Here is an 18404-nt window from a genome sequence, read left to right on the forward strand (position 1 = left end):
TTCTTGCTCTATGTTACAATCATTCATCAGTTCAATTATCAGATACAATCTAATTTAATCTTTATTTACATCAATCATGAAGCTATCGTTTTTGGGCTGCCTTTATTCGAATTGTCATTCCGAAAGGCGTTAACATGAACAATAGTATCAACTTCGATCAAGTCGAAGTTCGAACCTGGATCAATCTTCTGTACAACATTAATTGAAGTTTTATTGTAGTATACAATATCTGCTTATTGTATCTAACCGAGGTCAGTTTTGAATAATATTCAAAATAATTAAAACAGGTTGGCTCAAATGTTATTATTATGATACTGGCAAAAGTTGTGCTTTCCTGAACGCAATGTTATGAAAAATGTCTCAGACAAGCGCTACACGAGCGCTCTCAAGTCTCAACCCTCCGTTATAGCATTTGTTTCGAGGAATTCTTTACACGATTCAAACGACATGAACGAGATACCACAAAAGTGTTTACAATGCGATTTACAAGGCTTCATCACGCAATTCAATTAAAAACTTCGCTTAAATGATGTATTGATATAGCGTCGGGTAAACTCTTTCTTTGATGTCTGCGGTCGCCATTTGTAACTGGACTCCAAATACATCAACAGATATACAATTGAATGAGACTTGTAGGCATTTGGTCGGTCATTGTAAAAGGTTTCTCGAAGGAACTCTTTTGTATCTGCGATCAATTTGCCGAATGATATCACTCGTTCAAAACTGTGAAAGTTGTATTGTATATGTATTTCGGGTTTTAGTTTGACACATTTTGTGGACAATTGTTGGCGCTATTTTTAGATAGAAGGGATACAAATATATTGATTCGGGATTGCTTAAACTTTTCTATAAATGACAGGAACTTTTATCATTTTGTAAATATCTCGCAATTCTTATAATCACTTGTTTTACTACCTTTAACTTTTCTAACTTCCTTTCTTGCTTTGCGAAAAAGGTTGATTCAAACAAAAAATTATGTAAAATGTAAATATCTTGTGTCGTGTGTGAATATTATTGATAACAAGAATAAAAAATGCGATGCGCAGAAATGCATTCTTATATCGCAATTCTATCAATAAATAATAATCAAAGTTGATCATATGCTAAGAAGTGGGAACACATCCGCGGTTTTAATCCGAATGTATTTTAATCGCTCAAGACAAGTATCTACTTACTTATTTAGAAACGCTACAGAGAATCTCTTAACGACATAAGACGATAAATCGTTCATTTCCTACGCCGAATCCCATAATCCGATTATGTTATGTATTTTGCAAGATTCCAGAAAAAAATTATAAAGCAAAACCGTCAGACTATGGCGGATATTTGCAAAAGCGGCGGTTACTCTCAACACAGGCTGTAAACATACGGTAACTAGTTTGTTTACCTTACGTACGGGGCAACCAAATCTGAATTTTGATAGATTTCATAGTCGATACCAAGCTTGTTAGAGCCGTGTTTGATAAGTGAGTGCTCTTACTTATTTGAAGGATTTAGAAAAAAAAATTATGATAGGAAGATTAACGGCTTAAATTAACGGATTATATCCGTAATTTGTATTGTACCTTTTTCTTACTTGACAGATGTGTCCTTTACAATAAGTAATGAAATAATGATGCCTGCCTTTATAATGATGTTGTCAATTACCTATTTTATATTATTTTTCATTTTTACGCCGTTAGCTGTACACCGATGCATTCGCGTGCGGCAGCGAATCTCTGCGAAACTACTGCGTAGCGAAATATCTGCGGAACGTTAGTAAATAGCAATGTTTTCGCAACTTTTTCGCAATGCATCTGTGTAATGGCCATTTCGCAGTTCCTTGCGAAACAATACTGACAAGGACGCAACTATTTCATCTATCTATGTGCTAGAGTGAGACATATCATATGCGAAAACCTGCCATACTACTACTACTGCCGCACGCGAATGCGTCGGTGTACTAACGGCGTAACTTGAGTACATAGTCAAAATCTCTGTAAGGCGAAAACCAATTAACTGATTATTTAATTCCATATTTTCACGTTGTGTCCGCCTGAATTAAGTAGATAAATTTTTATAAGACTCGCGCTCTACCTATATGAATGTGCACCGCCCCGATATGAATTTTAATTGTACCTATTATTTCATAAACATAAACAAATTATTCTTAATTAAATATTCCAGCGAATTTCGCTTAGTCTTTTATTTATTGTGAGTATAAAATCTCTCTTCGCTAAAAAACGAACGCTGTAGAATCAATTGTTATTAAATTAAGCTTTTCACACAAAAAGCCTGCGCCAAGGCCCAGACTTACACTGTTGGATTAAAAATAAAAAAGCGTCGTGGCCGTTCGTATTCCCCACCAGTATGTCCCGCCGAGGGGGTAATCATCGAAGCGTGCACAGCACCCGTCTGCCATCCCTCTGTTTACCCGATCCACAATAACTCCATTGTATGACTAACTTTTCACATTGTAAGGGTTGCTAAGAAGCTACGAAACGCTCCAACCCACTATTTACTATCTAGACCGATCACGTATCTAACCTGAATACTTTCAAAGTGCACGGTAGAAAGCGCAACGCCTAACCCTATTAGGCTCAATGCTGAACAATCAAAGCTATCAACGCGATCCATTAGATATTTCAAATAAGGCTAACTGAGCGAAATTATAACTGTATGCACGGATCAGACAACCACGCCCCGTTGGCAACAAAATGAAAAACCACACAGGGTATTTAGATGTTTAGTGCAACGGAATACGGGCTACTTTAGCTTAATCCAATGGGTATACATTTAGTTCTGTATTGTGTGTAAAGTTTGCCTTGCGTAGAAATGCTTGATAGGGATCAAGCACATCGATTAGATATTTTGCTGATATAAATATTAGGGTGGAGTAGAGACTGTCCGATTCTCGATGCGTTGAAAGTTAGTTTAACCACAAACAGCTGTCAATTCCTCGAAGTCAGGAAATACTGTGTGATAGCCCTGTGTCAGTCTTTATTAGCAAAGCTATAAGTAGATATAAGCTACGATATCTCATCAGCACTTTCAATGATTTGCATTCATTAGCATTGATTGGATATTATCAATGCAGTAGTGACTTCGTATACCTATTATATTGTGTTATTCTTAGCAATATTTTTATCAATGTGTCCTAGTTTTATATATTTATTATTAATAATTTAAAAAATATTTTTTCATTCCCAAAATTATATACTAACTAGATTAGCCAAAATTTTATTCTATTAGCATTCAATCCACACAAGCAACTACTTCAGTCTGAAAGAATCATACACACGTACGAACTTTGTTGTATTTGTAATGGCAGTGCGATAATAAGCAGACGGTCACAAAAAGTACATAAAGCGTTTGACTCAATAGCAATTTACTCGCAGTTTTTTATTACTTTTCAATTACAGAAAGTACAGAATGGAACTGTTATTGGAAATTCAACTCGCAATCGAAAAGGGACTTCTTAAACAATGTTCTCATCTCTTAACTCTTTGATCGAAACTTTCATGAAAGGGAATGATTGATAAGTTCATCGAGCGATCGAATGAATAAGAGATCTACTAATAATAACATTGTCAAAGTCCATTGTCCGCCAGGTTGACCCAATTACGGTCTGCGAACACCACATTGGAGCGAAATTGTTCGATCTATCTACGGAAATTAAATTTTCTGAATACCCGTTCGTTCGATTCTATAGAAAGCAAAAGTGTACCACGACCATTTAAATTAGATCCCTTACATTATTCAGTGTCATCACTCTGTAAGGATTAAGGGTTCTTTATGTAATGCGAGCGGAGTATTATTTACGGATTCGTTTAAATTTTCTTCGCGAAGACATTCTTAGCGTGACTGAAGAAATTGATACAACCATGTGAATTGTAGACATTTTATTAACTGCTACGGTTCACCGCATGTTTGTTTCACAGTGGTTGACGGCGTGAGCGTAGATCCTGTATTCCTGGGTTCGATGTCCGATGGAAAATAACAAAAATAACTACATGACTACCTGCTTATCTTAAAAAGAGAGTTTAGTTTACATATATGCTTATGTTACGTGTATGTCGATTGTACTTATGTTGGTTTTTACTCGTTTATTAAGTTATATCTATATAAGTTATATCGTGTCCTATTTTCGGCGGAAAATCTTCAAATTCATGTAAACCCACAAGACATTGTGTATTTGACGTTCAAGCTGGTATCATTTGTTATTCGCAGACCAAAGAATGATCAGCCCACAATCGCTTGAGGTACGTTATCGATCCCACCGTTGTGATATTTTTAACCCTGACGAAGCATTTCTTTCGGAAAACGTTTCAAGTCTTTGTGATCCTGATATCCAAAGTGATAGGGAGTAAATCTCTAGAAATTAATATATCTACGGGCTATTATTGAATTTGGAATTTCCTTTCATCACTTTTTCCTTGATACGTCTTGTCTGAAAAATGATACCCTTAGGTACTATACAGTATTATTTATACACATTAGGTACATGTTCTATGATTTTGACGAATTAACTCATTTTCATCTAAAAGAAAATCTGTGTCCCTATAGCAGATACATAAAGTGATGATCAATATAAAAACAACTGTACAAATTAAATCACGCTTACGCTTTCCTTGGTAAGCGTGGTCGTCCTAAACAAACCTGGCGGCGGACAGTCATAGACGAAGCCAAGAAAATCGGGAAAACCTGGAGCGAAATCAAAAGGGAAGCTCTCGACAGAAACGCCTGGCGGAGCACTGTGGATGCCCTCTGCCCCAGCTAGGGGACACAGGAACATAAGTCAAGTCAAGTAAGTCAGTACAAATTAAATCAAAGGATAACGCTTGACATTTTCTAAGTCAAAGACCCCTCGGGTCGCAATAGGTATGATTAGTGGAGCTAAGTGCAAGTGCAATTGTCCTGTTGCTGTACAAACAATGCGGGAGCCAATCAAACGGCCGGATGGCAGTAACTAAGATCTCCACAAGTCATTTGCGGCCTGCAAATATACTCACACGCTTGGGGTTATAATTAAAACAATAAAGTTTATGCTTGCGTATATTTCAGTTGAAATAAACGTTGTCTGTTTAACACGATTGCATCCAGTAGATGATACAGCACTTTTTTTAAGAAATACATAGGTATACACTATACAACCATACGATTTTATCCCTTATAATTTAGATGATATGGAACGTTTTTAAGAAATATATAGCCAAACAATAAAATTATTTACACTTCATATTCATCAAGTATACAAATATGAAATAACTCATCCACATACGAAGAGGATTTACGTTTGAGTACTATACTCAAACGTAAATCCTTCCTGAAACTTAATAATAGTGATACGTCTACAAAATCTTTGTATACGATTCATATTTGGTCTACGGAAATACGACCACGTATCTGAGTTTCGGTCTAAACTCAAATGGCTACCGATCCGATTTCGCCGGGATGCACACGTGCTGCATCTTCTTTACCAGGTTCTGTTTTGTCCAAAAATGCCGGAATATCTTAAAGAAAAATTTGTGTTTAGAGGCAACAACGATGTACTTGTTCGGTCTACCGAAATGCTTCGACTGCGAATGCCACCACATCTCACAAGCTTCTACGATAATTCGTTTACCGTTCAGGCAATCAAATTGTGGAATGCTTTACCTGGACCAATAAAGAATGCACAGTCCTTAAATAGTTTTAAAGTAATGTTACGCAATTATCACCTCTCTTGCTGTACTTAATATTATATACTCCGTTATGTTTATTATTATGTATTTTTTTTCTCTTATTCGATTGTAAATATATATGTATTTAATGTCTTATATTGTATTTATTTATTATGTAAATTTTTATATTATATATTTATGCTCTGCCCTACTCCTTTCCTTTAATTTAATTTCTCTCCGTACGTCTGGTTGTCTGGAAGAAATCGCTGCATAGCGATAAGACCGCCATTTGTTTGAATGTATTCCTAGGTTAAGTTTTATTGTAACTTTCAATAGCAAGCAATAAAGAATTAATAAATAAATAAATAAATGTGTGAATAATTAGTCACATGAATACACATAAAATGCAAAGCTTTGTAAATCACTCGGCATAACCTACTTTATTAAACTAACTAAACCTTTGATTTAAAATCATAAATAAAAGCAAAGCAGTAAACAATGCAAGTCTGCAAAAGAATAAACGCAAAGCAGAAGGGAGTTAATTAATAAATTCTTGTAACAAAGATAAAAAGTATTCAATATCAAGTTTAGATAACATACAAACGTGCTTATTAAACCTTATTAGCTTCTTTGATATAGGAAAAGATAATCGATATCATTTAATTATGAACTCGGTCTTAAGTACACTTATTTATATAATTCATACTCACCCACGCACAATATGTATTGATATACTAGCTGTGCTCCGCGGTTACACCCGCATTGCTCCGCTCCTGTTTATATTTAGCCTACCTATAGCCTTCCTCGATAAATGGGCTATCTATAACCGAAAGAAATTTTCACATCGGACCAGTAAGTAGTTCCTGAGATTAGCGCGTTTAAACAAACAAACAAACAAACTCTTCAGCTTCATAATGTTAGTATAGATTTAGAAACCAAATTGAAATTGCCATTCGTAGAGGTTTCGCAAATAAATTGAACAGAATAGCTACGTAATTATCGATTCCGAAAACCTTCAGAGGTTTGAAACTTGTTTGAAAGTTTTTGGCAAACTTTGAAATTTATCTAGCCTGTATATTTGGTTGAACTTTGTAACCGCCAGCACGATACGCTGCCTACACGAAACCAAATAAAACCGCTTGGGGCTTTGCATTGATCCGCTGAATATGAACATTTTTTACATTACACAAGAATATCTCGTTATCTTGCAGCTTTAGTATTGTTTACACATTCCACGTAGTTTTAAAGAACACTACGACATTGTTTTCCAAAAATTTTGACACAAGCAAAATCCAAACCAATTTTGTAAACGAAGACTCCTTAAAAGATTTAATTGAAAGTGACATAAGAGTAAAAATATTTTTAGCAAAATTGAGAAGTTGCAAAATAATATAAAAATTCATAATTAAATACCTCTACTTAAAAACTCTACCTGACTTTTATTTACCGTCATACCATTTTAATATCTTAGCAAGTTTATAAAATGCTTTTAATAGCCCGATAGACATAAAACTCCCGTCAAGACACATTAAAATATGTCGCAGTGCTCTGCAAAAAAATAAATCCCGCTCGAAATGACGTACTCTTATAGCAACACCACGTCCCGACGAAAAAATATGAAAGAAATGAGCGAGCGAGCTCCTAGTTTTATTAAACGTTTTTCCATCGCCAACCATCATGTGCCAAACAGCTGCTGCATACGGTTTTTTACCAACTTGAACTTTTGACCTCGCTCCGCGATCATTCATGTGGGAATCACTTTTTATACGGAACCCATAGAGCAATTTTAAAACTTAATGGCTAGAGCAAACGACCCAGATTCGCTCGCACGGCTGTTAAGTTATTTCAAGTGGGTGCTGCGCTTGTAGTTATAAATTAATTGGTTGGAGTTTTTTGGGAATTAAACTATATTGGTGTGCAACGGAAATAACAGTTTTGACACGCTGCCAAAATAATAAAATGCAAAAAATTTCCTCTTCAATTTCATTGTATGTAAGCCCTATTGAACATTTTCATATGCATGCTTTTCGCTAAAAAAGCCAGTCAAATGTGAGTTCTTGCTCATCGAGGGTTCCGTCCTTCTGAAGCTCTCTGAGGTTAGAATATTCACTTGTTTTCCAGAAAATTATGGTCGAGCCTAAGTAAAGAGAATAAATTCATAATAGAGAGTTTCGCAAAAGTTGCTTCCACTTATCCCTCAAAACAAGCGAATATCCTAAATACCTATCCTACTATAACAGTAAAAACTTTCGATTTTAATATTTACTAACGTTTAGGCTTTGAACAAATGGCTTGACTAAGTTAAAGGTACAAGTCCGAGACGGGCCGCAGACTGCAACCGCAGGCGACACTGTGGCTACCGGCTGCGGTTACCGCAATGCTGCCTGCGGTCGCTATTCCAACTGCGGCTGCATGCCGTGGCTGCACAATGCACAGAACCGTGTCTAAATGATATAAACAAAAAAGACAAAGATAGTTTGTCACTTCCGCGCAGGTGGCATTTGCATACTGCAGTCTGCGGTCGCTGCGCGCCGCGGCCGCACGCTGCGCGTTGCGTCCGCAGGCAGCAGTGTTGCCGCGCTTGGAATCAATTTCATAGATGTTCATAGAAACAAGTGGTGTCGCTTGCAGTTTGCGGTTGCAGTTTGCGGTCTGCGGCCCGTCTCGGACTTGTACCTTAAAGCTTTATAAAGTCTAAACTCTAAGTAAGCTAAATTGTTCCAAGAAAGTTTGGCTATCACATAAACTCAATACAAGTTTTTAGCTGCCTTTACGAAAGATATTCACATAAATAAATCATTCAATGAGAAAAAATTCAGACAACTCCATGCCCCAGCGTAGTTAATCCAGACGTAAACAATAAAACAGTATGATATTATTACGGAAATTCATAATAAAGGCTATTATCGCGCAACCGTACTATAGTTAGACCCCATGGGGCCGAAACCGTTCCTAAGCAATTACGTATGACATATCGTAAAAAGTAATATATTTTTTTATAAGACACATAAACATTAATAAAAATATTTCCTTGTTTAGCTCTGATTTATAACTTATTTGTCGTTAACTAAATGAAATACTCCATTCAATTAAATAATAATTCATTTTAACGAAGACTTTAGGTCATTTCTAGTATATAATAGATTTAGATAATCATACATTTGTTTAATTTACATTAATCTTATGACACTATTTTCAGTATCTTGAATTTTAAACGTTATAGGAAAAAAATATAACACTCACTAGTCACTACCAAACCACTAGATAAACCCTTAACGCCGTTTCGAACGCGAAATACAATTTTACATTTGCCCGTATAATAATAATGTGGTCAAAATATATCCAAACGTCAAAGTTTTCATAATACGGATGCCATTAACCTATCGTTATCTTAGACACGCTGTAACATCGGCAACTTGCGAACTCCGAACTAATCCAATGTCACCGAAGTAAGTAAGCGTAAGTCGAGTTTGCAGCGGGAACTTTGCTAAACCAATGAACTCTTAAGGGCTCATTAATTACTGCAGGAAATTATATTTATAAATTACTTTAGGAAATGTGAATATGTTTTGCTGTTGAATTGAAGTTGGGAATAAGGTGTTGTTGTTTATTTGTTTCGTTAAATATCTAAAAAGCATTAAATTTGTTGATAAGTATTGTATATTTAGATCAATCCTCCTAGTCTAACTCCTTTTATTAGATAAAAAAATTACATATTCAGCTTTATAGTAGAAAAATAGAATACAGAAAATACAATAAAATCCAAACTTCACAGACTATAGCGCCAATACATGTAATCTTGTATGCTAAAAAAATAGAGCCGCTTAAACGACTCTACAATTTATAAAAATAGATGCAAATAAAACAACTCTAACCTAAACAAAGGCAAACAAAAACAATTCATATTATTCCAACCCTTAGTCCATAATGTAATTTGTGGGCTCAGCAAATGGAATTCAGGACAGTTTTTTTCAGTGAATCGTTTTAAATGAAAGATGCATTTAGCGCCGTCTTTTTCTTTGAACTGGTTTCTATTTCTGAAAGGGATACGGTTGCTTCAATTATTCCTGTCTAAGCTATCGATCGGTGCACTGCTAAACATCTGCATTGAATGCTTTAGTAGAGACTATCGCATTCCCTGAGGATTTTTTTCTTAATCCATTTATTCGTCTATCCGTGATGACGATCTGAATGCATTGGTCGTTGTTATCAATTTAGTTTGTGCTTGTAAAAAGAAAATGAACTAAAAACGATGGTCATTATAACAAACAAGAGTAAAGTATTCATATGGGGTAGATATTTGCCAACGGCAAATGATCAATCGCAATTTATACTCCGTATATTTTGCGACAAAAACAGTTCAATAAATAAAACGTAACTATTTAATCACAGTCACGACTGTCAGTTCGAGAATTGAGGAACCCTACTTCAAAAGCGATATTTCATTAAAGATGTGCCGAAAATCAAGTATAAGAGAAAAATCTAAATTATATTTTGATGGAATGTAAATCCTGACAGTGAGAACGCGCTGATGTGATTTTCCGTGACTGATAATTTTACGGTTCGAATCCTCATTATTTTCTCACAAACGATACCTCCCTTTATCAGCTCAATTATTTGTAAATTATTTGAGGAGAATTTTGTTATTACGTCTGTCGTCTAGAGAGCTTCATTTTGTATTTGCGAATTGATAGCAATTGAAGAAATTGTTTAATCCTTTAAACTTATTGTTAGAATTAAAAGGCATAAAAAGCGGCATTTTTACCTAAATAAATATTCAAATAAATCAAAAGGAACTAACTGTTTGCTTTTACACTGTATTACATTCATAATTGAACATGACCCTTAAAAGACATGAAATAAAATTCCAAGCTATTCTTAGTTCCTTAACGAGTATATAAAATGATACGATCACCAATTTGTGCTGCAAAACCAACGGCAACTCACATTGAATAAGACTTGCGTCATTTCAAACTACATAATATAATGTGGTATAATTGAAATTTACAATTAAATAATTTAAAACTCATAAAAATTAATCAACACGCCAGCGGTTATTGATCTCGACGTCAAGTTCAAGTGTAGACTGTGAGCGGCCGCACGGCTTGTTTATTTTTAAATCACTAAATATACATCTCTCCTCGACTAATACACTTCACTGGTATTTACATTATTTATATGCTAACAAGAACACTAATTTTAATGTATCATAAACAATAACAAATAATAATTGATACGTGATTTTGAGGTAATTAGGAAGTTACATTATTATAGAGACTTCGTGTACAATTTAATGACATGACATAAAAATAATGCAAAAATTCACATAAGCTTATACCTTGAAATATAAATTTCTTAGCTACAATTAAGTTTATTGTTTCTGAATTAATAATGAAGTTCAAACTAATAACAATAACGTAATCCAGGACACCCACAATGGTAACACATCAACCATATGACGGCTTAACAATTAAATGGAATAGAAAAATCCATTGAGTATATGTAGAAAGCACGCGATAGAACGTAAGCTACCCTCGCCAACGGGTATTGTTAACTTTCACATTGTACAAACCACCTGGCTCATTAATGGAACGACGGCTACCAGGTTAAAACGACCTCCCCTACACTTAATGCAAATTTACTTTATAAATACTGTATAATACACATCAGTGATTTCGTTTCCGTAGTCATAAGAACAGCTGTACTATCAACGTGTCAACAAAAGTGTGATAAGAAATTTTGTAGAGACTTTATTTTTCTATTTACCGAAACTAAACCAATATTCGTTTTAGCCTATCCAACTGATATTTTGAAGCGATATCGAGTACCAAATTTGATTTTAAAAATAGACCGAGACAGAAAGACTGCGGTATGTAACCTATAAATGCCTCTGCCGCTGCCTTTGATGCCAAGAACATTAGCTAACATTTAAAGATCTCAATAAACTGGTCTAGAAGTGCGTTTCACTTGACTACAAGCCTGCGTCACTGACTGGCCCATTTCTTACGACCCATTGACTCCTACCTATTCATCGGAGCCTTTTCAAATGCAAAGGGTTTTAATGCGACTCGCTGCAAATGGGGGCGTTTGCATATTCCAATACCTTTTTGTCGCAAACTATGCAAGTGAAATAATAATGAAAGTAAAAAGATACGCCTTTGAGAGCCGACCGACAAATTCATATGGAAAAATAATGAATTAGACGTAGGTACTATAGGTACGCTTTGATTGTAGAAACAATAATTTTTTACTGCTTGTTTGCACAGAGCAATTGGATAATTCTAACGTACACCGGCAATTGATCCGGACAATGGAAACAAAAGATGAGCTTAATGCTTAGTTGGCGAATGTAAACTATTTTGCATTGCACAATAGCAAAGCGTTACAACGAAGTTGCAACACAACGAGAAGTGAATGTAGCTTCCCCTCATAGGACTTATTATGAGCTTCCTTTTTAATCCGGATTTAAAACTGCATAACAATGGACTAGGCACACTTGCCCAGCCATTTTGAAAATGCCTTTCCTCTGTATTATGCGTGGAGGATTCGGCAAATATTTTCGTTTCTAAACCAATGTTTGCCCTGTACTCATATGGAAAGGTTGAATAAAAACACCATTCCCAACTGCTTTTATTTCATCTCCATTCTTCCGCATTTCAGATCTGAATGGAACAGCCGATACCATATCCCATTATATTCGTGTTTGGTTCGAAAAGCAATATCGCCAAAAAATGTAATAGCACGTTCAAGTTATGGCCAATCTTCATAACATATTCGGGAAAGTTATGAGACCTACAGCGAACTCTCGCAGAGGAAATGCATCGTGGAACAAATGTCATGCACATGTGGTTAACGGTTATTTATGAAATGCAATATCTATTTTGCAGGCGTATTCCCAACTTATCCGATATCTCACAGGCTTGTAATTAATTGTGTTACAGGCAAGCTCATAGCTCTTATGTGCAAAAATAACCGACAGGACTGAATATAGGAAACTAAATCCCAAATTGGGCGAAGACAGTAAGGTTAGGCGTCATATATCCGTCTCTGTCCCACCAAGTGGCGCCTACAATATGTACGTCTCCCTCACTCCTATACCGTAGCAGCGCGCTTGCAACGCCGCACGCACGTGCGTAGCCCGCGACGCAAGTCATTCATAACAATCGTTGTCACTCTACAAAAAAAGCTTTATTGCTTTAAATTAAGGTTGATATTCAACGTGCTGATCTTTGTATACAAAACACAAACCATTATCCACCATATTACGTTACCACTAAGCACGTTTTGTTTTGCCCTATTATCGCATTCCTGTCTTCTAATAGCGATCGCATTGTCGATGAACGCTTGAACTTTTGTCCTTTTTTGATTAGCGGTTATCGTTGCCGGTACGATTTTTATTAATCACAATTGCGACCCACTTTCACAAACATAACGGACTTTCCTCAAAGGTCACATTGCTTGCCCTATCGTTTTTGAAGGAATATCAGTATTGTAGTCGGCGTCGATTTTCCTAATTCCTATCCATTATACTGTTCTTTTTAGTATAACATCATAAACATAATATTCGTGAGGCAAATGAGTTTATTCCCCTATCGAGCCATTCCCAAATGTTAATAAATTGTAGTAGAATGTCCAATCATAAACAACATCGCGTCACAGTATTATGCACCCCAACCACATAACAGTTCCCCTGAGTATTGGTTCTGACGAATGACCCAATAAATACGTATAAGCCAAAACGCGACACGTTTTAAACATTCCACAATATAAAAGCATTATCCTGTAAGTAATTTATTTCTTCTTCAGGTAGTAAATGAACAGTTATTTTATGGGCACACTCAAACGTTCTTATAATCTGAGCAGTTAAATCATAAAGGGGCGTTTGAAACCATAATGCCCCCGTATAAAATATCAAATTGAAGTTTAGATACAGAAAACCCATTACGAGCAGTACATAAATCTCCTTGTCCTTTTTAAAACACGTGAAGCTACAAAATGATAATATGATAACTTACAAGAACTTCACTAGTTAACATAGTTATATAAATTACCAATTTCGTCTGTCTGGTGTAACCAAGAAGCTTCTTGGGTGTAACCTAGGTTATTTGCAACAGAGTGATACCCAGGTACAGTAATCCAAAAGTAAAATTTTTTTTTTTTTCTAATAATGCGCATAGAAATCTTCGTCACTGTTCGGCAACTGTCATATTCTCGGAGAGTCCGAAGATGATATCTATATAGAGCGGTTAAATGCATTTTCTTCATGCATAATTTAGTCAAATTATATGTTTTGTGCTAAAAGAGATTAATATGTATTTGTAGGTAAGTAACGATTTTGTTTCGATAATTCCTTGTAAGTAAATAGCGAGTATAACCCCACGATTGCGAATATATTATCTTTGTTGGATTGATTTACTTGGAAAAATTTATAGAAGGTACTTTTAAAGTGTCTTACTGAAGCTGGTGTAATGATGAAAGAAAAGAAGGTTAAAATAATACAAAATTTATATTGTACTAGCTTTCCGCCTGCGGCTTCGCCCGCGTTTTCAAAGAAAAACCCGCATAGTTCCCGTTCCCGTGGGATTTCTGGGATAAAACAAAGCCTATGTTACTTTTGGATAATGTAGCTTTCGAATGGTGAAAGAATTTTTAAAATCAGTCCAGTAGTTTATGAGCCTATTCATCACAATCAAACAAACAAACAAAGTTTTTCTCTTTATAATATTAGTGTAGATAAAGTATGGTTTTCAAACACAGGTTTATATTTAAACCATATATGTAAATCTTATCATTAAAATCTCAGTTCAAAAGTATTTACAGTTGATCATTCTTCAATATTATGACAAAAAAAAAAAAATCAAAATCAGGGATTATCTTTATTTCTGACATTTTAGATACATCGGAACTCTTCTTCATTTTCACTTTCCCTACTGCCATCACCTGTGTAAATCATTTCATCGATTAATTCAATTCACCTTTAAAAATAAAACCAAGAAGGGTACGTAATATCAGCTCTATATAATTCCACACAGAGAAAACACGTGCAGTCACCACCAATATTTAAAGACAACTGACGGATTTTTGAGTTTTTTGACTGACAGGCTACCGTCACCTACCGCCCGATTTGTTTTTGATTGTGTATGACCATGAATTGACTTCTATTTCTTATGAACAAGGTGTAAAATGCAAGTTCGTTGTTTAGGGCTCTTACGATTCAATGATTCGAGTGTCTTCGGAAATACGACAATTAGCGAAGATTTGCATGTGCATTATTAATTTTGGATTACTGTAAATATTGCCCATTTACTATTGAAGACACACTAATTCGTTCAATGATAAATACAACGACTTCGTTTGCATTTACTAATTTCCATTTAAATTATTTTATATATTTAAAATATTTTTTTTTTTATTTTAAATTTTCATAAAGATTCTCTGAATTCGCTAGTAATTGAAAATGAAGATGTGCAATATATGGGTAGGTATGCGGCTCGAAGAAAAATCTATCACTGACCTGACTCAATACTGGTTAATGAGTCATTGACAGGAGAAACTCCCTTTTACCGGTTTGTAGCACACCTACGCCAAACCAGTCTAGATAGATGATAGCTCAGCTCAGTTTCTACATTATCTATGTAATATAGCTCTTTCAAGTTTTTATCTTCATGCCGCTTACATAGACAACGATGACACTTTCTTTTGATAAAACATTTTTAAACTCCGATAGAGATGGAAGTTAATTAAATTCTTGGTTCAAATATAGGTACATAGGTACAATCTAAGCCGAAAACATATTTCATGAATATTTTAATTAAGTTAACACGTGGATGGAAAATTTTTTAGTTTTTTATTATTTTGTTTTTGCAAATAAATTGCAAAGTATTGAAACATTTAGTCAGTCGGAGCACATGAGTAGAAATTTTTCTACTCATGTGGTCGAAGTGTCCTATAAATTTGTAAAATTATTATTATTTAATAAATGTATGTAACATTATTACGCAAAAATACTCACTTAATATACAACGTAGGTATAATGAAATGAGCTTTATTTAATATTTATATTGAATCCTGTATCTCCAATTTCCACAGAGGCCTTTGATCGTGTATAAAACCACATCATGTGGGCAGAACCCTCTAGTTTATATTGAGTGATCAAATTGCTGAAGATCATTCGACACTTCACACTTAACATACGTACAACTATAAATAAAATAACAATAAAACCTGCTAATGGATTCGATTCATACTTGGGGTGTTTTTATGGCAATGATTAAAACTGGCTTATTAATATTTATAATCAAACAGCGAAGAATACAATCGACGGATATGCGACGGGACTATAGTCTACACGTCTAGACCTATACGTTTTAATTCATATTGTTCCTAATTGGACCTATTAAAGTACCGTACGACATACATTCTTATATAACCGTTCATTAATATTAACATTGCTTAAATTTAACGATCCTCCTTTTTTTAACGACCTCAAATCAAGAGATTCTCAATTCGAGTCATATACTTTATGTAAGGGGAGCGAGAGGCACCGCGCGCACTTAACTAAAAGTGTATTTTTTTTTTTTGATGAAATCTGTTCGTTTTAATTTTTTTTAGTACAAAAAAAAAGTAAAGTTGACGTATTTTTGTAGGCGCTATACATAAACATACATCTCGATTAAGTTTATTTCAATGTCCATCTCTGTATTATTATCCCAGTGGGTGGTCTTATTTATCATATTTACGATGCACGAGCTTCCGTGACCGCAATTCAAATACACCATGAATACAAGTACCAAGTCCATTCGGAACTAGAAACCACAAAACGAGCTTACGCTGTTTAAATCGAGCGAACCATGCTAAAGTTCTGTTATAAAGATATCACATTGTACAATACGCTGTAAAAACATTAAATGCATTCGGTGGAGTTAGGCAAAATTTAGTTCGGTACGTTAAACCTCGCATGGTCGCCAATCTAAGCGTAACATTGCAAAACGCAGAACAAACTGCTTCGCTTTGTGATCCACTAATGAGAGCCACGTGGCTGTCCCCTGCAATGCAGGCTGCACAATAAAACAATAGAGGCACAGTCCTCCGGCTTTATCATACGATGAATCGCGTGCCTCTACCGCCGGACTGTGCGAGCTCTATGTCAAGAAATCGCGGAGCTTTTTGATTTATATGAAACAATGCCTTTGCTGGAATGTATCCCGTATTTCTGTCTATCCTCTATATTATATTTTACGAATAATTATGATTGTTTATACTACAGATATCAATAAACTTTAACAGATTTATCTAATTGAATACAAGAAAATAATGGTACTTTTCAATGTTAATTAAATCTTAAAACATTCATTTTACACACCACAACAAAACACATAATATACATTTTATAATATATTTTTAATACTTATGAGATAATTACTCAAAAAACATGACTGCTGAGTTTTATATCTCAAAATAAAGTACTGTGTCGAAAGCTCACGACGCCGACGCTCCAATAAGAACGCGAGTCTATAACCTCTCGCCTCCCAAGATAACCTATAATCTGACGTATCAAACGATCTCTCTTACGCTATAGAGTTTCTTAATTCAATGAATAGATGCACTTTAATAACACTAACAAACTTGAGTGTTTTGATTACATCGACCTAAATAATATAAACAAGAGCTTCGAACGGCGTGTTTGGATGCGCGCTGCGATTGTCGTCAAACAAAACGACGTAAACATCGAACGTTCACTACAACAACTCGATAGTGAGCCCTAAGCTGTCAAAAGCTGTCCGTGTAACATCTGACAACGTGACGGCAGCTTTCGTACTAACCTAGTTGTGCGAAGACCTTAGGGCGGACGTTTTCCTGCCAAGCTGCTGCGGCGGAGGCGAGCAGAGCCGCCAGGAGGGCACAGTGCACGAGCATGGCACTAGTCACAAGCCGACATCACTTGAAAAGCACTCGCGGCACGTTTGGGCGCTGTGAAAGCGGACGGGGCGCGCGATGGCCGGCGGCTGACTGACGGCCGAGGCAGGGTATGAGGGGGCGCATGCGCTCCCGGCGCCCCGCGGTCTCGCATGCGTCGTGGCGGAGTGCGGACCTCGCACGTGACGCAGCCCCTCACCCCAACGCACCCTCGACCCTGCGACGTCATAATCGCGTTAAAAAATTGCATATCCTAATGAACGCTAAACCTGCAATTAAACTCGAATGCCCCCCGCCGAGCCTTTGTTTATAGTTTTCGGTTTTTAAAAATTCGTTAGCGCAGAGGGCGCCACGAGATCGCAATTACATTGACTAACAACGGGATGTAGAGTTCGATGCGTTAAGAAAGCTTTTAATTCCCCCTTCCGGAAAAAATCTGAACCAGAGCTTTTGTCGCTAATTGACGTTCATCACGTAATGATAGAGTCGAATTGCTCGTCCATTTGTTTGTGCTCTATATTTTTGTGACTTAGCGAAATAACAAAAACATTTTGTTCACAAAATGTTAACTTAGCTTCTTTATTGTATATTTATGTGCTTATCAAAGCTACACGTGTCATAAAAAAAGAAATGTAAACTCGCACACTTTTTAATTATACACCCGATAAAATTAATCATCCATTACTAAAGTAAACTAAATCAATGTGCGGCGAAACGGATAGGAGGATAAAAAAATAATATACTAACACAAAGTTCTAACTCCCGGAGCACAGTAAGGAGAATGTAACTTTACCGAAATAAAAACTTTTTTGTTCAACACCGGGGGGTTCTTGGCGTATTCATTAT

General features: G+C 35.7%; 1 protein-coding gene across 2 annotated transcripts in view; it reads right to left on the minus strand.

Moving 5' to 3' along the window:
* The window catches only part of LOC123698986 (semaphorin-1A), a 234839-nt gene extending 217205 nt beyond the window's left edge, over positions 1-17634 (minus strand). For both annotated transcript variants that reach the window (XM_045645831.1, XM_045645830.1), the window contains exon 1: positions 17465-17634. In XM_045645831.1, coding sequence (XP_045501787.1) covers positions 17465-17558 — 94 coding nt within the window. In that variant the 5' untranslated portion in view covers positions 17559-17634. The remainder of the gene's footprint in view (positions 1-17464) is intronic.
* Positions 17635-18404: the final 770 nt, after the last annotated feature.

This window comes from Colias croceus, chromosome 17, assembly GCF_905220415.1.
Source record: "Colias croceus chromosome 17, ilColCroc2.1".
Taxonomy (NCBI): domain Eukaryota; kingdom Metazoa; phylum Arthropoda; class Insecta; order Lepidoptera; family Pieridae; genus Colias; species Colias croceus.